This window comes from Grampus griseus (assembly GCF_964374135.1).
Source record: "Grampus griseus genome assembly, chromosome: 10".
Taxonomy (NCBI): domain Eukaryota; kingdom Metazoa; phylum Chordata; class Mammalia; order Artiodactyla; family Delphinidae; genus Grampus; species Grampus griseus.
In genome coordinates this window covers 69,947,405-69,974,948 of record NC_139004.1, presented here as the reverse complement: position 1 = coordinate 69,974,948, position 27,544 = coordinate 69,947,405, and the positions used below count along the sequence as shown (strand labels likewise).

The 27,544-nt window shown below is 42.0% G+C and overlaps 1 protein-coding gene across 1 annotated transcript in view; it reads right to left on the bottom strand.

Moving 5' to 3' along the window:
* The window catches only part of CACNA2D3 (calcium voltage-gated channel auxiliary subunit alpha2delta 3), a gene marked incomplete at its 5' end in the record, with an annotated part of 768,939 nt that overhangs the window by 458,564 nt on the left and 282,831 nt on the right, over window positions 1–27,544 (bottom strand). The window contains one exon of the mRNA XM_082664450.1: window positions 6,254–6,416. Coding sequence (XP_082520576.1) covers window positions 6,254–6,416 — 163 coding nt within the window. The remainder of the gene's footprint in view (window positions 1–6,253; window positions 6,417–27,544) is intronic.

Sequence of the window (27,544 nt, the reverse complement as noted above, 5' to 3'; positions counted from 1 at the left end):
ACCCCCCTGACACCTGCTCACTGTTTAGTCCTTCTGCTGGACATGCTTCCCTCCCAACCACTCCCTTCCCGTCTAACTCCTTCCTCTCTACCTCCTCTCAGGGAGGGCTTTCTTGGAGCCCCAGGACCAGGCCCGGCCCCCTGCTACATGCCCCTTAGCACCATACTCTGCCTGCCCGTCACCTGATCATGACTTGTTCAGCATCTGTCTTCCCGCTCTGCTCAAGGAGCAGGGCCCACATCTTTCCTAGTTGTGGGCGTATCTCTAGAGCTTGGCACAGTCAACATTTGATGAATGAAGGAAGGAAGGAAGGAAGGAAGGAAGGAATGAACGAATAGATGAGCAAATACTTTATAGAGGCAATAATATTCTGCTTGTCCTCCCTGCTATGTCCACTTTCTGTCCCAAGCAGATAGTCACATCAAGGATGTTTGCAGGGCTGATATGCAGACGCTACATGAGTCAGCACCTCTTCCCAGCTCACATGGGAACCTCAACTCATTGGAGTTATGACACTGGGTATCACGGAGGGAAGAGGAGGCATGGCCAGAGAAGGGTCTGGGGTCTCACTACAAGGAGCAGGGCCCAGGAAGAGTTGGAGCTTCAGAAGGAAGGCTGGTGATGGATGGGCCCAGGGCTGAGGTTCTCAGCCTGGGCAAAAGTTCCGAGATCCCAAGGTGACCCAGAAGTAACTGAGCCCCAGACACTTGAGGGAATAGGTACCCATCCTCTCAGAGCTCATGGTCAGAGAGGCAGCCAAGTAAGCTGGACTCCTCATCAGAAAATCCAGGTCCACTTGCCATGGACCTTCCTACCTATGTGACTTGGCCTCCCTGACATTTAGTTTCTTCATCTGAAAAACGGAGATGAGAATATTGCCTAACCTCCCTCAAGGGGCTGCAGAAGGAAATAAAATGAGGCCACAGTGGTAAAATGATACCACAGTTTAAACTGCTTAACTTCTAAAATTCACATTTTCCTTTATCCAGCCTAAAACTACTGGAGAATAAAGCTACTACTTTTGCCTCTTTTCTGCTTGGGTCTAAAACACTGACGTGCTACAGGATTCTTTCCCTCCCCTCTCTCCCCCAGCCAAACTATAGAATCATTTGTGTTTAATGTTATCTATGGGCACATTTTCAAGCCATCACCTTTTTCCTTCCACTTTTATCATGTCTTTCCTCTGTCTTGACAGCACCATGGTTACAGCACAGGTATGGGGAGGAGGAGGGCAGGGAAGCAAAATGGGATAAGGAGAAAGGGGAAAAAAAACCCCAAACAACACAGAATCACCGAAACTGCCCTTTTGTGTTCTTTAGCAACCACATGAGACAAAAGAAGCAGAAGTTTAGGGTCAAACTCTGGCCAATTTCCAGTTCTTGGATTTCAACCACTTTAAAACAAAAATATTTGGGAGCCAAAGTATTGTCTTTTCCCTTATGGCTCACAGAGCAGCAGCCCAGGCACTGGGGTGGCATGTGGTCCAGAGAGGACACAATTAATGAAAATGCTGGGTTCTAATCCTGCCTCTACCAGCTGGGGAACCTGTGACCTGTTGTTACTCCCTCTGAGTTCAAGTTCTTCCTGTCTTAACCATAATTGCCTGTGAGAATCGAACAAGTTAATACAGTGATAATCACAACAGAATGCATTGGTCTTCATCGAGTACCAGACTCTCTGAAAGGCTACCTGTGCTATCTAACTGCAACCCCATGACATGAGTCTTATTTCCCCTCCAGCAGGTGACAAGAGACAAGGTCAGTGGGCTAGCCACTGCACCCCAACCCACACGAGCATTATTCTTGCTGTGCTCATGATAATCCTATAAGGTCAGTACTGTCATACTCATTTGACAGCTAAGGATGCTGAGGAATGGAAGGAAAGAAAAACTTGCCTAAGCTTGTGTACTGGGTGGCCTTCTCAATGTTTAATCCTCACCAAAACCCCCTGAGAAGGTGACTGGGATTATTATCTCCAGTTTCTGAATGAGGAAAATGAGGCACAGCTATTTCATGTAGTCACAGATGCATGGCTGGTGTTAGCCATAGTGGCAGGCGGTCCTTACCAGGCTGGCTCTGGTTGTGGCTCTGGCCCCTGGCTGCCCTCTCTCATGACCATTTTCTAAGCCTTATTCTCTAACTTTCTGGGAGAGCCTGTGAGCCACCCAATGTCCTTTCAAAAAGTATCTTTTCGGGCTTCCCTGGTGGCGCAGTGGTTGAGAGTCCGCCTGCCGATGCAGGGGACACGGGTTCGTGCCCCGGTCCGGGAAGATCCCACATGCCGCGGAGTGGCTGGGCCCGTGAGCCATGGCCGCTGAACCTGCGCATCCAGAGCCTGTGCTCCGCAACAGGAGAGGCCACAACAGTGAGAGGCCCGCGTATTGCAAAAAAAAAAGTAGCTTTTCCATTTAAGTCAGCCAGGGTATGTTTCTGCTGCTTGCAGGCACCATGGAAAAATGACAGCCCAGGTGGCATTCCCTACCTCATCCACTGTAGAAAACCCATTATGTAAAGAGCATGGTGCTCGGGGGCAAAGGAGGGCACCAAGCAGGCTGAATCAGCAGAGCCCCTGCCCTCGGAGAAGTAAAAGAATGTATGCAATGTACTTCTAGAACAAAGTGATACCAAAACAAAGGACCAGAGTCACTTACAAAACAAAAGTGTAATGGAATTGAAGAGGTTGTACTGAGCTGTTTTTTAAGAATGAGCATTTGGATAAGCAATAAACAGGGAGGCAGGGATAACAGAAATGAACAACAAGATACAATGGAGGAAAGAGAAAGGTGTACTCAGTGAACAGAAGGGGCTCTCACCTGGGTAGACAGAGATGAGCAGCAGGGATGAAGGGGTAGGTTGAGGGCAGAGCATATTTCTTTCATACACACATATACAAACACACACATACCCAAATACACAAAAACATACACATTGTGTATGTGTAGGTGTGTATGTGTACCTACATATGTGCCTGTGTAAATTTTATACCACTTCAGCCTAGAAATTAAAGAGTTCAGCTTTATCTGAATCCACTGTCAGACCATCCTCAGGTCTCACAAAAGCATCCTGACCCACGCTTTACTCCTAGAGGAAATGGATTGTTCACAGCTTCTAAGGCATGGGCAGCTAGTCTCCAAAGATGTCTCAACAGATGGTAAGACTCGCTGGTCGGGGATGCCAGAGCAGCCGCTCAGCAAACATCTGCTGGTTTCAGGAAGAAGCTGCTTCATCAGGCACCATGAGGACCCTAAGACACATTTCTAGACTTCAGACATATGTCTCTTTGAATTCTCGTGGCCAATAGGTCAGTTTGCCCTCATGTCACCAACTCTGAGCCTGCAATTTCTGTCAGCGCCTTCGAGAAAGGCACCTCAAGCACAGAGGTGAGCACTGACCTGGCTGAACAGCCTGGTTGCAAGGCCCTGCCGAGGAAGCAAAAGAAAAGCAGATTACAGAAAAGAGGTAGATTTTATCAGCAAGTTTCATCTATGCCTAGAAGTTATGCCCAAGAGCACAGCACACAGTAGCTCCTAAGCAAGTATCATATCAAACCACTCTGCTATGTGCCCATGGGGGTTCAAGCTGCCAGGGGAGCATTGCCCCCTGTACTGGTTTCCTTTGTTGGGGGCAAGATTTCTAACCCAGGAACATCTCAGCTAGTGGCCAATCTCTGAGCATGTGTTTTAAGTACATGTCATCAATAACTAGATCTGAGCTGGAGAGCACTCTAAACATGAAATACATTTCTGCAACATGAAAAGAAAAAAGACTATTTGGGGCTGGTTTGAATTAGGTAGAATGAGACAGGAATTTTCCTGAAGTCCCCTGCTCTCTTCCTTGGGCAGCTACTCACTGCCTGGCAGAATCAAGACACAGTGCCTGGGGGCTTTAGCCCATGACCCACTGCCTGGCTGGGGGACCACTGTGTCTGAGTAGCGGTGGTAGGCAGACCTCATGAGGGGTGCTGAGGATGACGTTAAATAAAACTATCTACCTCTATGGCTCAAGAAATCTGACTATCTATTATGATTCTGCCTAGAGAGACTTGCAGTCTGTGTGATCAATGGCAGTGCTGGTCCCCTAGTGCTGCCACCACGGAAAGGTACAATTATGCCTTTAAAGCTCAAGGTGCAATTAAATCTCTATAATGGGGCTAATGGTTCAAGCAACCTTGAAGCAGTTGCCATATTTAAAAAGATCATTCTGAATTGTTTTATGTCTGGAATTGCTCTGTAAAATCTGAACTTTTCATCTTCCGTTGAGAATGTATTTAATGCTGAGAGAATGGTCTTTTTGCAGACACACTGCACAAAAGGGGGTTTCCTTCTCATCTGGCAGGATCTCCCTGGAGGACTAAACTCCACCGGACAAAGCTGAGCTCAGCCCTCTAAGGCTTGGGTTCTTAGGAATCTGCTTTCTGAGGAAGAGTCCAAAGTGAAGATTAGGTCACAGGATACAGTCCAATCCAGAGCTCACTAGGGGCAACTTGGACTGACATCACTTTCTCTGAGAGACAGAAAAGAAAAACATGTGGCAGCTCACAGGAGCAAGTGGTCAGGTCCCCTCCCTGGAGCTCCCACTGCCCCGGTCTTTCAGTAACTGTGGCCAGCAGGTGACACACGGTATCCTATGATCTCTTTTACCTGTCTGGTCCCTAAGTTCACTATGAACCTCTCAAGGAAGGGGCTGCATCTGGTTCACCACAGGGGACCCAGTAACCATCAGAATAATTAATGGATGGGGTGCTGCCTCACAGAACATTAAGGACGGGTAACAGGTCAACCATGAAAGGGAGACATTAGATATCCAGACCCAAAGGACAGGCACAAGAAGAACACTACAGAGATGGTGAGTTGGAAGCTCTTTAATCACTGACCAAGCTCTTTAAACAGTAACCTAGAACAATTCAGAAATGCAATTTATACTCACGTTATTTCCCGATAATAATGATAACTAAGATGCACTAGGCAGTTTCCACGAGCAACAGTTGTGCTGAAGATGCTTAGGCATCACTTCATATCCTCACAATAACCCCCTGAGGGAGGCAGTATTCTTATCCCTATTTTACAAAGAAGGAAACTGAGGCTCGGGGAGGAAAAGTTACTTGTTTAGGATTACAGAGCCAGCAAAAGGATGAGCAGGATTCAAGCCCAGAGCCTGTCTCATGACCACTGCTTTCCTGCCTGTGATACTGAAACTGGCCCCCAATATTTCTAAAACATCAATAGCTTATAATGGAGTAGATTTTTATTTTGAAGATGCCACAGCTTTCTAATTTATTTTTTGGGGAAGACAGCTCTTTGTTTAGGATCCTCCCAGGTATGACAAAGCAAAGCAAACTCCTACTCCATAATGGTGAGGATGAGGAAAGTAACGTCCTCAATTAAACCCTTTGTACTCATCATCTGTTTCATCCTCACAACCACCCCATGAGGTAGATGCGATTATTATCCACATCCTAGAATATAAGGAAATTAAGGTCTAAAGAGACAAGGTGGTCTCAGCCTTTCAAGGTCACAGCCAGTAAGAAATGGAACTCAGGATCTAATCAGAGGCCGTCTGCTGCCAGAGCCCAGTCCTTGGCTATTATAATCCCAATTCAAAGGGGCAGATGGGAATTTGGGGAAAAGAATTCTAGAATCCATGAGAAGACTGGATTTGAGGAACACAAGCCTGAAAACAGGGAGCCTCATTAAGACTCATGCTGCTTTGTACTCTAAGACCACAAGTGATTCCATGGTAACCCTAGGAACTCCAGAACCCTCAGATACTATCACAAGGAATGGAGGAAGAAGAGAGAAGGCTCTGTACGCTAGCGCCTGCCGGTTCAATGCAGCTATCTGTTTTTGTAGATTAAATGTTTTCTTGGAACCAGCCAATTTACATATTATCTGCTGATTTACATATTACCTATGTATGCTTGCTTCTGTGCCAGAACAGCAGAGCTGAGTAGTTGCAACAGAGACTTTGTGGCCCACAAAGCCTAAGTAAGATATTTACTATCTGGCCCTTTAAAGAAAAAGTTTGCCAACCCCTGGACTACAAGTTAGAGGGCCTGATGCAAACAGGAGCCAGGAAAACAGCAAGCCCAGAGTGTCCAGGCAGAACAGGCACACACTTCACCTATCCAGCTGGTGCCTGACATACCCAGCTTATAACTGTTTTTCAAAAAAGCATGATATCCCAAACCAGCCAGCCCTGCCCCTCACGCCCTGCCCTCTCTACCCTCCAAAAGGAGCAGCAGCAGTGAGCCTTACCTTTGTTGTACATGTTCGTTGGCACTTGAACGTCACTCAGGCTGATGTTCACAGGCAAATTATTAAAATGGTCATTTGGGGCTAAGATGAATTCCTTCCCCAGCTCCAAAAAATTCCCATCTTTGTCCCTTTCATTTATCAGCACGGCATTGAAGTATTCATACTGAAAGAGAAAGTCAAAAAACATGACATGTGGCTTAGGGAAGAAGGCTGTGAACTCAGACAGACCTGGGTATGGTTGCGGGCGGTCTGTTCCCTACACTTGTGGATCCTGCTCTAGTCACGTAATCTGTAAGTCTTTCACACCGTCTAGGGCTGCTTTTGTACAGGTGTGATAGCATCATATAACTATTTCCCAATGTCATTAAGTACTCTTGAAAAACATAAATTTAAGAAGCTGCTTAGTACTTCCTTATGTGAATATAGAGAAAACTGCCCCAAAACATTTTAATTCTTTAAAGTTTGAAGACAGACCCTGCCTTTATTCAGCCTACCTTTAAGTAGAAGGAGACTGGAAAACAACAAAAATTAAATAAATATATAATATATTAGATAGTCATACTTGTTGTTCTAAGTGCTTTCCATATGTTAACTTATTCAATTCTCCTAACGACTCTATAAAGTAGGTTTTATGAGTATTCTAACTTCACAAATGAGGAAATTGAGGTAGAGAGAATTTATGTACGCTGTCAAAGATTACACCACCAATAAGCAGAACCAGAATTAAAACACAGACAGTCTATTTCCAGAGCCTGTGCACTTAACTGCTGTGCAGTACTGCAAGATGGTAGATGGCAGGTGTGGTTGGAATTATCAGAGCAGGAATTTAAAACAACTGTAATTAATATACTAAGAGCACTAAAGGAAAAAGTAGAAAACAGGTAAGAGCAGACAGATAAGTAGAGAGACAAATATTCTAAGAGAAATAATCAAAAAGAAATGCTAGAAATCAAAAACACTATAATAGAAATGAAGAATGCCAATGGGTCATCACCGGCCTGGATACAGCTGAGGAAATAATCAGTGAGCCAGAAGCTACGTCAGTAGAAACTTCCCAAACTGAAAAGCAAAGAAAAAAATTAATGGGAAAAAAGGAATAGAATATTCAAAAATCACAGAACAATTACAAAAAGTATAACAGATACGTAGTGTAATGGGAATACCAGAGAAGAAAGACAAAAGGGAACAGAAGAAATATTTGAAGTAATATTTCCAAAATTAATGAATGACAAACCACAGATCCAAGAAGTCCACAGAAAATCAAGCACATGAATACTGAAAAAAAGAAAAAACTACACCTAGGCATGTCATATCCAAACTGCAAAAATCAAAGACAAAGAAAAAATCTTAAAGTAAGCCAAAAAGAGGAAAAAACCTTACCTACAGAGGAACAAGGACAACGATTACATCAGACTTCTGTTCAGAAAACATACAAGCAAGAAGAGAGTAGCACAAAATACGTAATGTTCAAAGAAAAGAACTACCGGGCTTCCCGGGTGGCTCAGTGGTTGGGAGTCCGCCTGCCAATGCAGGGGACACGGTTCGTGCCCCGGTCCGGGAAGATCCCACATGCTGCGGAGCGGCTGGGCCCGTGAGCCGTGGCTGCTGGGCCTGCGCGTCCGGAGCCTGTGCTCCGCGACGGGCGAGGCCGCAACAGTGAGAGGCCCACGTACCGCAAAAATAAAAAGAAAAGACCTACCAACCTAGAATTCTAGAATCTAGAAAAATTATCCTTCAAAAGTGAAAAAGAAATAAAGACTTCTTCAGACAAAAATTAAAGAAATTTGTTGCAAATAGACCTGCCTTGCAAAAAATGTTAAAATTTCATTAAAGGGAGGGAAAACTACACAGGTCAGAAACCCAGAAAAGAGTGTTACAACAGGAATAAATGAAAGTAAAATATTTAATTTTCTTATTCTTAACTGACCTGACAAATAGTTTGATCAAAATAATAATAGCAACAAATTGGATTATTATAGTTATGGATAAGTGAAATGAATAGCAGTGTTATACTACCCATGAAGTGGTACAAGATTATTTGACAGTGGACGTGAATTAGTTGTAAATGTATATTGCAAACTATAAAACAACCACTAAAAAAATTTTTAAAAGAAGTATAAATGCCAAGGAAGGAGAAAATACTACGTTATGTAATATGCTCAATTAAAACCAGAGAAGGCATAAAAAGAGTAGGAGACCAAAAAAAAAAACAAGGGCAATGAATAGAAAACAGTTATAAGTATGGTACATATTAATCCAACTATACCAATGCTCATTTTAAATGTGAACGGTCTAAATAGATTTAAACTGATGGTCACAGTGGATAAAAAAGAAGAACCAACTATATGCTGTCTACAAGAAACTCACCTTAAATATAAAGAACAGGTCGATTAAAAGTAAAGGGGTAGAAAAAGATACACTATGCTAACATTAATCAAAAGAAAGCCAGAGTGGCCATATTAATTTCAGAAAAAGCTGACTTCAAAGCGAGGAAAATTATCAGCAAAAAAGATTGGCATTACATAACGATAAAGGGGTTAATTCTCCAAGAAGACATAACAATCTTTAATGTGTATGCACCTAATAACAGAATATTAAAGTATGTGAGGGAAAAAAGTGATAGAACTACAAGAAGAAACAGATAACATGCTACTAAAGTTGAAGACTTCAGTACCCCTCTATCAGTAGCTGATAAATCCATCAGGCAGAATACTGGTAAGGATACAGTTTGAACTGAACAGCACAGCAACTGAATCTAATTGACTATAGACTAATTCATCCAACAACAGCAGAATATACATTTTTCTCAAGCTCACATGGAACAATCACCATGACAGACCACATTCTGGACCATAAAACACACCTTAACAAATTTAAAAGAATAGAAATCATACAAAATGTGCTCTCAGACCACATTGACATTAAACTAGAAATCAATAACAGAAAGACAGCTGGACAAATCCCAAAATATTTGGAGATTAAACAACATATTTCTAAATAATACATGGGTCAAAGAATAAGTCTCAAGAGAAATTTTAAACTAAATTAAAATCAAAATATAACTTGTCAAAATTTGCAAGATGCAGCAAAAGCAGTGCTTACAGGGAAATTTACAGCATTCAATGGATGTACTGGAAAAGAAAAAAAGACCTAAAGTTAATCGGCTAAGCTTCTATTTTAGGAAACTAGAAAAAGAAAAGAAAATTGAATCCAAAGTAAGCAGAAGGGGAAAAAAACACTTTTTAGAAAATTTTGCTGAACAGAAATCAATGAAAATTGAAATCAGGAAATCAATGAAACTAAAAGTTGGTTCTTTGAAAAGATTCATTACAGTGAAAAGATATAAAGCAAAATCATCAAAGGAAAAGAGACGCATGTGGCAAAGTCCAGAGGAATCCAGATGTGAGCTTCCAAGATTTCTCTCCCAGCACAATTACATAAGATGTACAAATTCTTTCAGCAATGAATGGAGGACAACACATTTGAAAGGCTGCCTACCAGAGAGGCTCAACAAAGACTCAGTGCTGGGGCTTCCCTGGTGGTGCAGTGGTTAAGAATTTGCCTGCTAGTACAGTGGACACAGCTTCGAGTCCTGGTCCGGGAAGATCCCACATGCCGCAGAGCAACTAAGCCCGTGTGCCACAACTACTGAGCCTGTGCTCTAGAGCCCACAAGCCAAAACTACTGAAGCCTGCGCGCCTACAGCCCATGCTCTGCACCCAACAAGAGAAGCCACTGCAATGAGCCCATGCACTGCAACGAAGAGTAGCCCCCGCTCGCCGCAACTAGAAAAAGCCCACGCACAGCAACGAAGACCCAATGCAGGCAAAAATAAATAAATAAAATGAATTTATTTAAAAAAAAAAAAAAAGGACTCAGTGCTAAGGATTTTTACTGGGTGTTGGTCATGTAGCAACACTAGTTACCAACTTAAGCTAATTGACTTTAAGGAATTCCACACCTAGCAACTATAGAGCACACATTCTCTTCCAGATCATAACAGTGGGAATTCAGTATATGATAATGATACAAAAAATATCAATAACATCTAAGAAAAGATGATATCTAGAAGAATCTTAAAGATTTTGAAATTAAACAACACACTCCTTAATAATACATGTACCATGGAAGAAAATGACAGAAAAAGTTGTAAAATATTTTGAAATAAATGATAATAAAGAAATAAATATTTGTAAGATATAACTGAAACAGAAATTAGAGAAAAATTTATAGATTTTTAAGTTTATCATAGAAAAGGAGACATTTTTAAGATGAATAGTCTAAGATACTACCTTAAGAAGATAGAAAACAAGAACAAATAAAACTGAATGTTAAAAGAAGAAATAAAGTAGTCAAGATAGGGACTTCCCTGGTGGTGCAGTGATTAAGAATCTGCTTGGCAATGCAGGGGACACAGGTTCGATCCCTGGTCCGGGAAGATCTTACATGCCATGGAGTAACTAAGCCTGTGTGCCACAGCTACTGAGCCTGCACTCTAGAGCCCCCGAGCCACAACTACTGAGCCCACGTGCTGCAACTACTGAAGCCTGCATGCCTAGAGCCCGTGCTCCTCCACAAGAGAAGCTACTGCATGAGAAGCCTGTACACCACGATGAAGAGTAGCCCCCACTTGCCACAACTAGAGAAAGCCCACGTGCAGCAATGAAGACCAAATGCAGTCAAAAATAATAATAATAACAATAATAATAGAGATAAAAGCAGAAACCAATAAAACAAAACAAATAACAGGGGGAAAAAAATCAATGATATCAAAAATATAAAACCCGAGCTAGACTGATGAATAAAAAAGTAAGAAAGCACAAGATACTAGAGTCAGGAATGAAAGAGAAAACATTATTAAAGAGCTGACAGATAATGAAAAGATAAGAGAATAATATAAACAACTTTATACCAATATTTGACAATTTGAGTTAAACGTCAAATTCCTTGTATAACTGAAATTACCAAAATTGACACAAAAAGAAATATAAAATATGACTGGCCCTATGTATACAAGAGAAATTGAATTCACAATTAATAGCCATGATAAAACAAACAACTCCACGTTCAGATGACTTAAATAATGAATTCTATCAAATACATAAGGAAAAAATACAAACAATCTTACATAAACTCTTACAAAAAATTAGAAGAAGGAATATGTCCCATTTTATGAGGGCAGCATAACACTGACACCAAACCCAAACAAGAACAATTTCTGGAAAAATTACATGCTAATATCACTCATTAATCTAGATCAGAAATCTTAACAAAATATCACATCAAATCCCCTATCATTAAAAGGACAATCCATCATTACCGAGTTGTATTTATCCCAGGAATTCAAGGTTGGTTTAACATTTGAAAAATCAATCAACACGGTTCACCATATTAACAGAATTTTTTTAAAAAAATCATATGACCGGGCTTCCCTGGTGGCACAGTGGTTGGGAGTCTGCCTGCCGATGCAGGGGACACGGGTTCATGCCCCGGTCCGGGAAGATCCCACATGCCGCGGAGCGGCTGGGCCCGTGAGCCATGGCCGCTAAGCCTGCGCGTCCAGAGCCTGTGCTCCGCAAGGGGAGAGGCCACAACAGTGAGAGGCCCACGTACCGCAAAAAAAAAAAAAAAAAAAAAATCATATGACCAACTAAATGCAGAAAACATATTTGAAAGAATCCAACTTTTGTTCATCATAAAAACTATCAGGAAATTTAAAATAAGATAAAAAGTCCTCAACCTGATAAAGAGCAACTATGTAAAACCTATGGCTAACATTATATTCATGACAAAACACTGAATATTTTTCTCCTAAGATCAGTAAGGAGGCAATTATGTCTTATCACTTCAATTCAACATTGTACAGGTGGTTCTGGCAAATGCAGTAAATTGCATGAATGAATGAGTAAATGAGTGAATGAATGCCATACATATTGGAAAGGGAAAAAGCTATCTTTTTCTGCAGACAACATGACTTTCTATGTAGAAAACCCTAAAGAATGCACATAATCTACTGTAACTATTGAGTTTAGCAAGGTCACAGGATATAAGATCAATATACCAAAATCAATTATATTTCGTTGTACTAACAAAGAACAACTGGAAGAACGATAGCATTTACAATAGCATAAAAAGCTTGACATACTTAGGTATGAATTTTTAAAAACATGTGTGATACCTGTAAGCTGAAAACTACAAAATATTTCTGGGAGAAATTAAAGAAGCCTTAAATAAATAGAGAGATATACCTTGTGCTTAAGGATTGGAAAACTCAGTATTAACATGTTAATTCTTCCCAAATTGATCTAAAACTCCAAAGAAATCTCAATGAAAATCTCAACAGGCTGTTTGTAGGAATTGCTGAGTTAATTGTAATTTTAAAGAGAAATGAAAAGGATCTAGAATATCAAAAACAATTTTTAAAAAGAAGAAAAAGGTCCAATGACTCACATTTCCCGAATTTAAGTGTTACTCTAAACTTAATTAATCAAAATGGTGTGGTATTGGCATTAAAGCAGACAAACAGGTCAACGGAACTAAAGAGAGTCCAGAAATAAAGCCGCACAGATACAGTCAACCGATTTTCAATAAAGGTGCTTAGATAATTCAATGGGGAAAGTAGTTTCAACAAATTGTGGTGGAACATATGACTAACAATATGAAAACAACATCCTCAACCCCTAATTCACAACATACACATATTCATTCAAGATGGCTGAAAGATTTAAATGAAAAAGCTAAATCTATAATATTTAAAAATACAAAAAATGATGAATAACTTCTACTGCCTTCAGGTAAGCAACGATTTCTTAGGTTATGGAAAACACTTACAATTTTTAAAACTGATAATTTGGACTTTATGAAAACTGAAAACTTCTGATCATCAAATTCACTATTAATAAAACAAATAGTAAAGCCATCATTGAGGAAAAAGTATTCATAATACATACATCTGACAAATAACTTGTACCAGAATACGTAAAGAACTCCTGTAACACAACTTAAAACACGAATTAAAATATAGGCAAAAGATTTGAACAGACACCTTACAAAGGAAAGTATACAAATGGCCAATATACAAACCAAAAAGTGTTCAACGTCATTAATCAGAGAAGTGCAAAATAAAACTCCATCATTGCTCCAAAATGCAATTTTACACCCACTAGCTAATACTAAATTTTCTGAAAATACTAAATGTTGGCAAGGATGTGGAATAACCAGAAATCCCATACATTGCTCGTGGAAATATAAAACCTTTCAAACCCTTCAGAAAACCATTCACAGCTTCTTGTAAAGTTAAACATGTATCTACCATATGATCCAGCAAATTCTACTCCTAGGTGTTTATTTAAGAGAAATGAAAACATAAATTAACAAAAAAGCCCAGCCTGCTTGGTTAAGGCCAGTGCCATTATGGTTCACTCATAGGCTCTCCAGAGACAGCTTCAAAACTGCCATTTAATTGAATAACCTGCACAACCCAGAATGCAACTGAAGGAAGGATGAAAACATAAGCAGGATTTTGCTCAATGGTGCCCATCCTTCACCGCAGACGACTGTGTGTTCTGCTCCTCCCTAAATCCATTTGTCCATTCTGTATTGATTTTGAAAAGGCTGACTCAGTGCAAACAAGAAGAATCACTTCTCGGTCCTTGGAATTCATTGCTGTAATTATGAGGCTCAGTAACTTTGTCCATAGGAGAGAGGAAGAGATGTGTTAAGTCTAAGTCACCTCAGTATTTCTGAGTCCATGTCACCCAGGAGGTGGGAGTAAATTGTTCTTTTTTGAGTATATGTGATCACCTACCAAGTGTGATGGGGCACAAAGGAAACTAATCCAAGGGAGGAAATGTGGCAAAGAAAACACCAGGAACAAAATGGTAGGTGTGCTGTTTCCCCAAACCTGGCTTGGAACCAACTCAGGATGAAGTAGTCCAATGAGTAAGTGTCTAAAAGTGACTCAGTGGGGCAGGGGTAGGAACATGTTTTCTGTGAAGGGTCAGACAGTCATACTTTAGGCTTTGCATGTTAGAGTCTTTGTCACAACTCCTCTACACTACTGTTGTAGCACAACAGTGGCCAGACAGTACATAAAATAATGGGCCTGGCTGTGCTCCAGTCAAACTTTATTTACCAAAGATTTACAAAATTACAAAAAGGATCTGGCCTGTGGACTGTAGTTTCTCAACCCCTGCAGGAGGGTGTTATGAGATTTTCAAGAGACAGAAATAAAAAAAACCTCTGGCTGGAAGGAATCAAGCATTACTTTCATTAAGAAGTATTTGAACACAATACTAAACAAGAAAAACAAAGTTGGAGGACTTCAACACTACCTGTAAAGCTACAGCAATAATGACAGTGCTGTACTGGTGAAAGAATAAACAGATCAGTGGAACAGAATAGAGAGCCCAGAAATAGACACTCCCATAAATATTGATACAGTCAACTTATCTTGGACAAAGGAGCAGATAGTCTCTTTAACAAATGGTGCTGGAACAACTGGACATCCACATGCAAAAAAAATGAATCTAAACAAAAACCTTATACCCTTCAAATTTAACTCAGAATGGATCATAGACCTAAATATAAAATGCAAAACTATAAAACTCCTAGAAAATAACATGAGAGAAAACTTAGATGACCTTGGGTATGGTGATGCCTTTTTAGATACAACACCAAAGACATGATTCATGAAAGAAATAACTGATAAACTGGGTTTCATTAAAATTAAAAACTTCTGCTCTGTGAAAGATAATACCAAGAGAATTAGAAGAGAAGCCACAGACTGGGAGGAACCATTTGTAAAAGACGCACTGTGGTAAAGGACTGTGATCCAGAATATACAAAGAACTCTTAAAACTTAACAAGAAAAATAACAATTTGATTAAACAATGGGCTAAAAAGACCTGAACAGACATCTCACCAAAGAAGTTATACAGATGGCAAGTAAGCATAAGAAAAGATGCTCCACATTATATGTCATTAGGGAAATGCAAATTAAAACAACAATGAAATACCACCGATTAGAATGGCTGAAATCTGGAACACTGACAACACCAAATGCTGGCAAAGACTTAGAGGAATAGGAATTCTCATTTATTGCTGGTGGGTATGCAAAATGGTACAGTCACTTTGGAAGACAGTTTGGCAGTTTTTTATAAAACTAAACACACTTTTACCATTCCAGCAATCATACTCCTTGGCATTTAGAGTTGAAAACTTATGTCCATACAAAAACCTGAAAACAGATGTTTATAGCAGCTTTATTCATAATTGCCAAAACTTGGAGGCAACCAAGATGTCCTTCAATAGGTGAATGTGTAAATAAACTGTGGTAGAGACAGACAATGGAATATTACTCAGTGCTAAAAAAAAAAAAAATCTATCAAGCCATGAAAAGACATGGAGGAACCTAAATGCATATTACTAAGTGAAAGAAGCCAGTCTGAGAAGGCTACTGTATGATTCCAACTATATGACACTCTGGAAAAGGCAAAACCGTGGAGACAATAAAAAGATCAGTGTTTGCCAGGGGTGGTGGGGAGAGGAATAAATTGGCAGAGCAGAGAGGTTTTATTTTTTTAGAACCATGAAAATAGTCTGTATATTAGTGATAATGATATTGATTATAATGATGAATACTTGTCATTATACATTTGTCCAAACCCACAGAATATAAAACACCAAGAGTGAACCCTAAGGTAAATTATGGACTTTGGGTGATTATGTGTCAATGTAGGTTCATCCTTGATATAAAAAAAAGTACCATTCTGGTGAGTGATGTTGATAATGTGGGAGGCTATGCATGTGTAGAAGCGTATGGAAAAACTCTGTACCTTTCTCTGAATTTTGTTGTAAACCTAAAACTGCTCTAAAAAAAATAAAGTCTCTTTAAAAAAAGTTTTTGAGTAGCATCTCCCTACATATTTATAACTCATGTGTACTACCTACCATTATACTAACATGTGCACATTATACTATAAAAATTATAATAGAAATTACAGTGAATAGAAATAAAAGCAATGTATTCTTCTTGGGCATCCCAGTGGCTCATTTTGTGTACCCCTGGGTGCAGCACTTCTCTGCAGCGTCCCAAAGCAGCATTTCCAAAGTATATGATCTGTGTAAGAGAGAGTCATTCCATGGAATACTGATAAGGAATAATTTTTCTGAATGTGTGTCATGGTGAACAAAGTTTGGGGAAGAAGCTGGGGTTTTAGAAAAGGCAAAGAGATTTTTCATTTCAGGAATTCTCAAGGCGTTTAATTCATTTAGAGAGTACTCTATGTGCACTTTGAATGTCTTGGGGGAGGGGTGTTATATACAGCCTTCCTCAAATATAGCTGATCATGCAGTTGTCCTTCTCAGCATTTACCGTAGGGGCCACATGACAAATACTCACGTGATTGCTTTATCAATGCAACTCCCCCATGAGACTAGTTCTGCAACTACAAGAATTGTGTCTCTCTTTACTCACTGTTGTTATCTCCAGCCCCTGGCATTTATTGGTTGCCTAACTGATGAAAGGACCAATGTCCAAATCCTTGTGGTTACCAGGTCTCTCACCTGAGCTGCATTTCCACAGACCTGTATTCAGAGTCAACTCTTCAAGGTCCTATGGCAGCAGGGAAAGTTCTCAGCAGGTTAGGAAGATCATGCTGTAAGCAGTGTCTCCTATGGCCTGGAGAAGGAAAGCTGTAGGAGACGAAGGTCATACTGCTTTATGGCCTCTGTCACAAATCCAGACAGAAGACTGTGTCCAGAGTATGGGGTAAAGGTGACTCCAGAAGCTCCTGGAATTTCTGGTCTGTGCTAATCACCTTAAGATGAAGAATACAAGGCAGGAGCTCTGTGATACCTCCATGACCCTGTGGCTCCCAAGAGCCACCTGGGCATCCCCCTGCCATGGACTCCCTCTCCTTCAACACCACTGTCACAGAACATGTCAGTCTTCAGTTCTTTCTTTCTTTCTTTCTTTCTTTGGCTGCACTGGGTCTTTGTTGCTGCGCACAGGCTTTCTCTAGTTGCGGCGAGCGGGGGCTACTCTTTGTTGTGGTGCGCAGGCTTCTCTTTGCAGTGGCTTCTCTTGTTGCAGAGCATGGGCTTCAGTAGTTGTGGCGTGTGGGCTCAGTAGTTGTGGCTCACAGGCTCTAGAGCACAGGCTCAGTAGTTGTGGCACACGGGCTTAGCTGCTCCATGGCATGTGGGATCTTCCTGGACCAGGGCTTGAACCCATGTCCTCTGCATTGGCTGGCAGATTCTTAACCACTGTGCCACCAGGGAAGTCTCAGTCTTTAGTTTTGATAGGGATGCCATCAAGGAAAAGAATTCATTGCTCCACCCCTCCACCAACTGTAGAATCCAACTGCTCAGGTTTTCTCATTGACTCAGCTAAGACTCCTATCACCAAGTAGAGTAAAGCTTCAGATTCAACAGGAAATATCAAGAGATGACAAAAAGGCTTCAGTCTGTGTGCCCTCTCTAACTGATTGGTGTGACTGCCTATATGTGTTAAGAAGGCTTCTGAGGTAGTATCTCATCCCAAGGAATGAATGTATGCTTTCCTTTTAATGGTGGCTCAGCCTCTACCACACCATCCACATCCTTGAAAATGCATTACTGCCTGGTTTAGCAGTTGGCAAACTGTTTCTGTAAAGAGCTAGATAGTAAATATTTTAGGTTCTGCAGGTGAGACACTTTCTTTCGCAACATTCAATTCTGCTGTTTTAGCAAAAGTAGCCAAAACATAAAAAAATGGGTGTGACTGTGTTCTAATAAAACTTTATTTACAAAAACAGGGAGCTGGCAGAAAATGCCTGCAGACCTTTGTTTCCTGAATCCTGTCCTAATTCTCTCTTTAACTCTTTACAGGTGAGAGGCACCTAATCACAATGTCTTCAGGCAGTACTTCTCAACTCAGGCTTCAGAGCTTTTCAACATCCAGATGCCCAAGCCAAACCTCAGAACAATTAAATCCGAATCCCAAGGTAGTATTTTGTCAGCCTCCCTCAGTTATTCCAATGAGCAGCCCAGGCCAGAGGCACTATTTCCAAGGGCAACTTCTGCTTCCCCTTCCTGCCGGGTAAGCTGCAGAACAGAACTGCAAGGCACCACCACAGAGGGCCTGCTTCATGGGTGGAAAGTAACTGCTCCACACATTTTGGCTTTAATGAAATCCTGCCTGTAAAGTTATCTAATTGTTTCCTGTGTGTGTGTGTGGTGGAACCAACCAACTGTGAACTCCCCAGGAGGTGGGCCTGTGCTTCTCTGCTCACTTATTCCCAACGGAACCCAAAGACAACTCTGACTTGGGAAATATAGCCCAAGGGTTGGACCCAGAACACAAAGACACTTACTAAGCACCCATTCAGTAAGTAACTAGATTGGTCAGGGTTCTCCAGAGAAACAGAACAGGGAGGCAGGGAAAGAGAGAGGTATTGATTATTGATTAGAGGAACTGGCTCATTTGATTTCAGGGACTGCCAAAGACAACATCTGTAGGGTGGGCTTCCCTGGTGGCACAGTGGTTGAGAGTCCACCTGCCAATGCAGGGGACACAGGTTCATGCCCCGGTCTGGGAAGATCCCACCGTGCCGCGGAGCGGCTGGGCCCGTGAGCCATGGCAGTTGAGCCTGCGCGTCCGGAGTCTGTGCTCCGCAACGGGAGAGGCCACAACAGTGTCAGGCCCGCGTACCACCCCCCCCCCAAAAAAAAAAAAATCTGTAGGGTAAGCTGGCAGACTGAAAATTCAGGTAAAAGATAACACGGCAGTCTTGAGTCCAATTCCACAAGGCAGGCCAGGCAGGCTGGTAACTCAGGCAGGGTTTTCATGCTACAATCTCAAGACAGAATTGCTTCTTCCTTAGGGAATCTGTCTTTGCTCGTAAAGCCTTCAGCTGATTGGACGATGATCATTATGGAGAATGATCTACTTTACTCAAAGTCTACTGCTTGTTTGGTCAAACACCAGTTTTGATGTAGCCATGTAAAAGTATTTTTTAGATGTGTGTCTAAAAAATACCTTTACATGGCTACATCAAAACTGGTGTTTGACCAAACAACTGGGCACCACGGCGTCATCAAGCCGACACATAAAACTGACCATCACAGTGACTGTCCCCTATCAGTGGACTGTGGCCTGCCATTGGGCTCAGGCCGTCTCCTCATCCCCTGCCATCTACCCAGGCAGCAGCCAGAGTGATGGTTTAGAAACATGAAATGGACTGTGTCATTCCCCAGTGGTTTCCTGCCACCCTCAGAATAAACCTTTCCCCAGGCTTTGAAAGACTGTGGTCCGGCTGTGCCCCACCTTACCCAGTTGGTCTCCTCCACTGACCAGCCTCTCACTTTACTCCAGCCTCACTGCCCTCTTGCTACTATTTGAACAACAAGCTTGTTTCTACTTTGCCCCAGTCTCCATCCCTTCCAAGCAGTCTAGACCAGTACCCTGGGATTGCCTGAGACAGTCACTCCCTCAGTCTTTACAACAAACTCTGCTATTGGCCCAAGTAGGTTTCTGTCACGGGTGAGCACTGAGTCCTAACCAGTACACTCATCACATTCTGATGGTGAAGGACCTCCAGGAACCTCTCAGGAAGACTTGCCTTCAGCATCCCAGGCCCCATGTGGGCACGTGCCTCCAGCCTAAGTGGGTCCTTGTCCTTAAGAACATCCCCACCTAGCTCTATTACTGGCTTCAATCTCTACCAACCCAGTCCTTTGGACCAATTATCACCCATATTTCTCTTCCTGACCTTTTTGTGCCTCAATTTCCTCACCTATAAAGTGAAGCAACTATGAACTCTTCACTGCTGCATGTTAAGCTCCCCTCACAGTGTCCAGCACAGGTAGGAACTCAATATAGGGCAGGTTAAGGGCTCAATCCCAGCTGCAAGGCCCAGGGCTCTCCCATCTCCCAGAAGCCTTTCTCCTTCCCTGTTACCCTGCTTCCTCTGATCTCCTCTCCCCTCAGGAAATCAGTGGGTTTTGGGGCCCTTTTCATCATGGTATTCGTTCCCCTGGAAACCCTTAGAGGGTTTGTTTTGGATGGTGAGCCCGCTAAGACAAGAAGGCACCCACATGTCCCTGGATTTCAGGAGGACTGGTCCATCCCAGAGACACCACGCCTTTCTCATCTCCACATCCCTGGCACCAAGCACAGTGCCTGGAGGTCTTTGTCAGGTGATGGGACAAATGAATGGATACATGACTCCTTGTCTGTACCACTTAGGGAGACATTTTCATGTTTCACCACCAGCTGGGAAGAGTCTTCCCACTCCTTGCCCAGAAGTTAGTTCCAAGCCAAGGGAGGAATCTGGGTGGGCCTCCTGATTTCCATCACGGTGCCTCCCTCTGCCTGGGTTTCACCCTGAACAGGATTCCATTCATGAAGCACAAAAACAGTCAGTATGGCAACAAGAGGAGGGGTTTGGGAGCCAGATGCCAAGGATGGAAACTATGCTTGCTTCCTAATGGCACCCTCATGTCTCTGTGACTCAGTTTCTTTCTCTGTGAAAAGGGGATGGAGATACCTACCCTTCTAGGTCGTTTGGAGAACTGAATGGGGTAAATGTACAAAAGCAATGGGCATAGTGCCCAGAGCAGTCTCTTAATATGTTCTGGTTCTTTCCTCTTGTCCTTTTTTTTTCCTCCTTCCCTGCTCTGGGATGATGGCCAGCTTTTTACAACTTAGATTAAAAAATAAAATTAATAGGAATATTAGTTCCAAATGAGCCAAGCAATACCAAACTCCCTATGCATGTGTATCCTGTGGGGAAGTGACACAGATTGCTACTCACCCATGTCCCTCTCCAAAGGTCTAGTGCTATCCAGTTACTACTTAGTAATCGCATTTTCCCCTCATATGTGAAAATTGATTTTTTAATGATCTGTTCCAGAATATTTATATATATTAACTCATTTATAATTCCCCAAGTGTCACAGTTCCTTTAAAAAACCAGATAATGAATATCCCTCTCCCAGCCATCTGGAATCTCTGGCCTCTGAGAATACTCAAGTACGAGTATTAAAGGCCTACTTAACAAGCTACTTATGTAGGCCTCAGACTGCAGCTCACTGCAATGCTAGCTAGCCATTGGCATTTCATTTTAAGAGCTGTGGAGTGGAATGCTTAACTCCAGCATGCTGGGTTCTGGGTTCAAATCCATAAAATGGGATCACAACCACTCCCATAACAGTGGAGTCATCATAAGGAATAAATAGATAAGGGAAAGAGAAAAGAAAGGAAGGAAGGAAGGAAGGAAGGGAGGGAGGGAGGAGAGGGAGGAAGAAAGAGAGAGAGAGAGAAAGAGAGAGAGAGAGAGAGGGAGGGAGGGAGAGAGAAAAAAGAAGGAAGGAAGGAAAGAAAGAAAGAAAGGAAGGACGGAAGGATGGAAGGAAGAAGAAAGGAAAGAAGGAAAGAAAGGAAGGAAGGAAGAAAGAAAGAAAAAGAAAGAAGGGAAGGAAGGAAGGAAGGAAGGAAGGAAGAAAAAGAAAAGAAAGAAAGAAAGAAAGAAAGAAAGAAAGAAAGAAAGAAAGAAAGAAAGAAAGAAAGAAAGAGAGAAAGAAAGAAAGTCACTACTGAGGTGGTCACTACTGAGGTGGAGCTAACTGGCATACAGATGGCAGAGGGAAACGTTTCAAAAGACAAAGCAAGAATACATCATCTCCCACTCACCAGTGGGGGCTTCCTCAGCACCCCCTTTGCCCACCCCCTACCTAGCACCGTGTCACCTCCATTCCCTCCACCCAGCCTCACTGGTCTCTGTTTTTCCCTCCACTGCTCCTTGATCCTCAGTCCTTGTGACCTCCGCCCATGCTGCTCCCTCCCACCAGAACACTTTCTCCACCTGTCACCTACAGAATCCTCATTCCTCCTTAAATCCAGCCCAATTATCACATCCTCAGGGCAGTCACCTCTGACTTTCTGGACTGGGGACATCCCTATCAGGCGCTCTTGAAGTCTCACGGGACTCTGGTGCGGAGCACTTAATTGCAGTGGTCATCACACACTTATCTGATTATTTGATTGACACGGCCTCCACTCTACAGTGTGACATATGTTTTCAGGGATCATAGCTGTTTCTTCTTGTGCCAATTTAATCCCAGCACCTAATACAATACCTAGCACAGAACAGGTATTCAATAAAGATAAATGAAGGAATATGAAGGGGAAGATATCTCACTGCAGCAGTGCCTGGCACTAGTTCCCAAGACATGGTGGGAACTCAGAGGGGCTGAGGGCAGCCAACAGTGAGCCAAGCTGTGGCCCAGAGAGAGGGGTCTGAGGGTCCAGGCTCCTCTGTGGCTTATCTGGTTGACTGCTCAGTCTACCACTAGGATAGGGGACCTCTCAAGGCACCTGGGAACCCCTCTGTAGTCCCCAGACACATGGACACCCCAGCCTGCCTGGGCCTTCCATCAATCTTTTCATTAATCAAATGATTTCTGAAAGCCTTCTAGGTGCTACTTTTAACCTTGCCACCCAACATCCCCACCTGCAGCTGAAATGATTATTCGGAAATTAAATAAAGCTGTCACTACCCTGCTTAGACAATGGCTTCTCATTGGCATACAATAAACCCCAAGGCTATACCTGATCTAGTTCTTTCTTGCCTCTCGAACTCAATCAGACACATGGGCCATCTTTGGATCTTCACACAGGCCAAGCTCATTTCCATCTCAGGGTCTTTGTATTTACTGTTCACTCTGCCTGGAATGTTATTCCTCAAGAACTTTACATGGTGGCTTTAGGTCTGAGCATAAACACCACCTTTGCCACAAGGCCTGCTCTAAACACCCCCACATATATCCTTCTCAGTCACTGTCAAGCCCAGTATAACAGAACTTTGTGCAATAATAGTCCTCTTCTATGTCTGCACTGTCTAATGCAGTAGCCACCAGCCACTCGTGGTTACTGAGCACATGAAATGTCACTAGAGTGACTGACGTTTTAATTTGATTTCATTTTAATAAATTTAAATTTAAATAACTACACATGGCTAGTGGCTACCATACTGGACCCCAGGCCCAATACCCTGTTGTATTTTCTTTATTGTACTCAATATCTGAATTCTTTTGTTCATAAATTTATGCCAATCTTCTCCCATTAGAATCTGAGCTTCATATAAGACAGACACTTTTGCTGTCTTCATAGCTGGAACCCCAGTGCCTACAACAGTGCCTGGCTGTTAGGAGTCACACAAATGTGTTTTATATAGGCATGCTTGTACCCAAAAAGGTGCTGATACAATTATCCTCATAACACCCATCCAAGAGTAGCGGTTTTCACCCCAGCATTTGTGCCCCAAGCAATTGTGAGATGTGTCACACTTGTTACTGCTAACCGTGGAAGTATTCACATTTGCAAAGGACTATATTTTTCTAATTAATTAGAGTAGATTTAAGGTTATCTGAACAATAAGCTCATACCTAATCATCTGTATCCAGACTGATTTTCTTGAGTGGGAGGGAGAGTAGGTGACTAACAGCTGGAAGAGAAAAATTGCATATGGGAGTCTGTCACACATAAGCATCATCAGTTATTTCCACTCAAGAAAAAAACAGCAAATATTGGTGAATAATATTGGTTTGGTCTGCTCAGCATCTCTTCTCCCTTGTTTGGTAATGGAACCCCAACAGGCCCATACAGGGGAAGATGTCAATCAAGGAAGGGCGGGGGCTGTCAATCAAGGCGGCCCTGTCAGCCACACTCCAGCATGTGACCCAGGCTGGCCAATCAGAGTCCTTTGTCAGGCAATGCTGTGAATGTTGGGAGAGATTCCTGAACTTTTGGTCAAGGGTCACAAGTTACAATGTTCCTGCTTTGGGCTGCCAATGGCCATCTTGCCCCCAACACAGAGATTACTCTTCTCATAGAAACAAACAGAGCCAAGAGCTGATAAGGAAGAATGAACTTTGATCCAATGATTCTGGTCAAATCCTTGACTCTAGTCAGCTTAGAGGCAGAGTCACACCTTGGAATGCCAAGTAGTAAGTCGAAAGTAATGCCCTTTTGTTTTTTATTCTGATTTGCCTGGGTAGTTGAAGTCCTGACCAAGAGATCAGATGCTGTCATCAACATCTGCAGTAAGACTGGCTTCCCTGAACTTCAGTTTTCTTCACATGTGAAAGAGGGACAAAAACTTCCACTTTGTTATTCTTTTAGAAGTGATGAAATTTATCCTAAGATATGGAAGTGCTTGAGGGAATTCAAAGGACCGAAGGAAGCCAGGCCTCAGGAAAGGCCTGGTACCACAATCAAGCCATCAGGTTCCTGGGCCAAGTTCCCTCACTTCTTTCTGCTCCTTTCTGGTGTTTGCACCAGTCTCCTCTATACAGACTGGCTTTCTTGGCCCACTGGTTCACAGAACAAAGAGAAATAACCATAGCTTCTCCGTGTTTACACCTTTCTATTCAGACATTGGGCCAAAATACACTGAAATTTTTGATCCAATTCCCAGATCCTAGGAAAGGGAATCTCATTGGTCCACCCTTTGTCAGAAGACCACTAATGATCCAAACAACAATAATGGGGCAGGTGGAAGGGTAATGGGGTCCAGTTGTACAGATACTGTTCTTGGGCTCACCCTCATGAATGAAGGGGCTGTAGAGCATTTTATATGGACTTACTGAGCTAACATACTGTATATGAAATCATCAGTAAGAAATAGTGGATGGTTACATGGTTCACACTCAAGAACTATAAGTTGAATCTGAACATGTGGCCTCTAGGTCCAAATGAGAAAGCCAGCTTATAAGACTAATCATCCTATAATAAGCTCCTTTAGTGTCCAATAACGAGACTTCCTTGGTTCAAGTAAACAAATTCACCTATGAATTTGAATCCATAAATAAGTAGCAAAATGTGAAAGAACAGACTCAACTAGGGCACTGGGTTTTAGATCGTAATGCTTTATGCATGACAATGCCCCGATCCTAAGGCAAAGCCAGATTTTGGGTGCTACATATTAGTAGTATTAAACTATATTTAAAATAATCTGCCCAAGTTGTTCTTCAAAGGAACTCTCACAGTTCCCAATAGACTAAAAAAAAACCTTTCTTCACAAAGCCCAATTTAAGTAAAAAATAAATCATCCCCTAGTTTCTACATCATAATAACTTTGCCATTCCCACTTAGAAGAGTTAAGAAGCAATTAAAAGATAGACACAGACTACTCGGACTCATTATCATGATTATTACTGCAATTTAGAATGTTCTAGCACTTAATACTGCAGTGGTCCAGTTGTTCCAGTGATTTACTTCTTCATTTCTCACAGGACGTTAATTAGGGGAAGAGACATAAAGGCCACAGCATATACCATACAAAAGGAGGTGACATCCATCTCCAGTTACCAAGGTAACAAATTATACTAATGTCTTTTCCACCACTACCTAGCATCTTAAACACAAAACTTCTCTGATAAAGAAAAAAAAAAGTGACAATTGAACAAGTGTTGTTACCAGTATTGTGCCTACTGTGCAGTGCTAGGTTTCCCAAAGACTAACTCAGTAATGCTTGAGATGGGGATTATATGCAGGGGAGGTGAGACAGGGACAGGTTAGAGAATGGAACGGAGAAGAAATATAAGCTTTTCCAGATATATCAAGAATATCTAGAATTTTGCAAAATCTAGAAAAATGGTATTTAATTTTCAGCACACAGTAAGTTCTGTATCATTTCATAAAATGCCAATGTTATTTGAAGGCACATGGAGGGTGATGTGGCCAGATACCATACTGTTTCCTTGCTTAGGGTCTCTTATGGTCTTACTCCAACTCTCCTTCCCATCTTAACTCCATGGGGACACTGCAGCTCAGAATGATTAAGGAATTGTCTGAAGGTCCTACAGCGAGGAGGTGGCAGAATCCACACTGGAAACCTGATGTGACCAACTCCAATACCTACTGCATTTTGGGTTGTTCTGGGCTGCTTTCCAGAACTGCAGCTTCATAAGATATCATGAAAAAGCAGTCATCTATTACAGCATATATTTTCTTGTATTTAGTGAGTGTTCTGAGTATGTTTGAGTGGACTGACCTATTATCTGAATCATAACAGAGTACAGAAATGAGATGTCATGAGTCAAGAAAACAAAAACTAGAGATTAAATGCAATGATACTCCATAGGATTCTGCACCAACTACTCAGGAATAAGATGGAAGACTGTGAGACTGTGATCCTTTTCTCACTCAGCCTTCCCTGTTTATTTTTGCGTTATTGTTTTCACTTCATATGACAATAAGTGGGATTAAAAAAAAATTAAACATCAGGGGCTTCCCTGGTGGCTCAGTGGTTGAGAGTCCGCCTGCCGATGCAGGGGACACGGGTTCGTGCCCCGGTCTGGGAGGAGCGGCTGGGCCCGTGAGCCATGGCCGCTGAGCCTGCGTGTCCGGAGCCTGTGCTCCGCAACGGGAGAGGCCACAACAGTGAGAGGCCCGCGTACCGCAAAAAAAAAAAAAAAAAAAAATTAAACACCAAAATAAAAAATAATACAAGATGGTAAATCCATTTAGTGCCCTGACACCTTATTTGAGATAATGCTCTGGAGAAAATGGATAAACTCCCCTATGCTGACAATACAGACTGGGAACTACTCTGTGGCAAGAGGCAATGACTTCAATTTCGTCTTGTCAATGGAGGTTAACCTTCTCTGTAACCTTAACAAGGTCCATTCCCACCATGCACACTGTGAAGGCTCTGCAACACTTCACCTAATCACTGCACTGTTATTTGCTTTAGAGGCCTTTAAGATCAGAAAATGGAATTTTTTAGGCTCCATGTGTCAGGACACTGAAAAAAAAAAATCGTGTGGCATAGCAGAGATATCTAGACTTAAACTAGCAACAAGCTCTTATAGCTGTCAATGATGTAAATATACACACAAAACCCTCTAAGGTTAATATTTTAAAGCCATTTCAATCCTTCTTCTATCAATTTAAAATAGTAATAGCATTCTCTGAGTGCCAAACTGTTTAACAGGATTCATCACACATTCATCCATTCATTCATTCTCTCAGTATTTGCTAGGCTCCTGTCATATGCTGGGTGGACGAAGCAGTAGTGCTCACTAAGTATCCCATGTAATCTACATTTTTTAGCATCCCTTATAACGGGTGTGGGGCGAGTCAATGGGTTATGAGCAGATGTGATACGTGTCACTTTCTATCTAAAGTCTTTGACAAGGCGCTATGAATACCCTGCACTGTCTTTCCCCTTGTCATATTCCAGATGACAGGATGGAAGATGCCTGGGTCCCTGAGTCACCCACTGAAAGATAAATGCCCAGGAA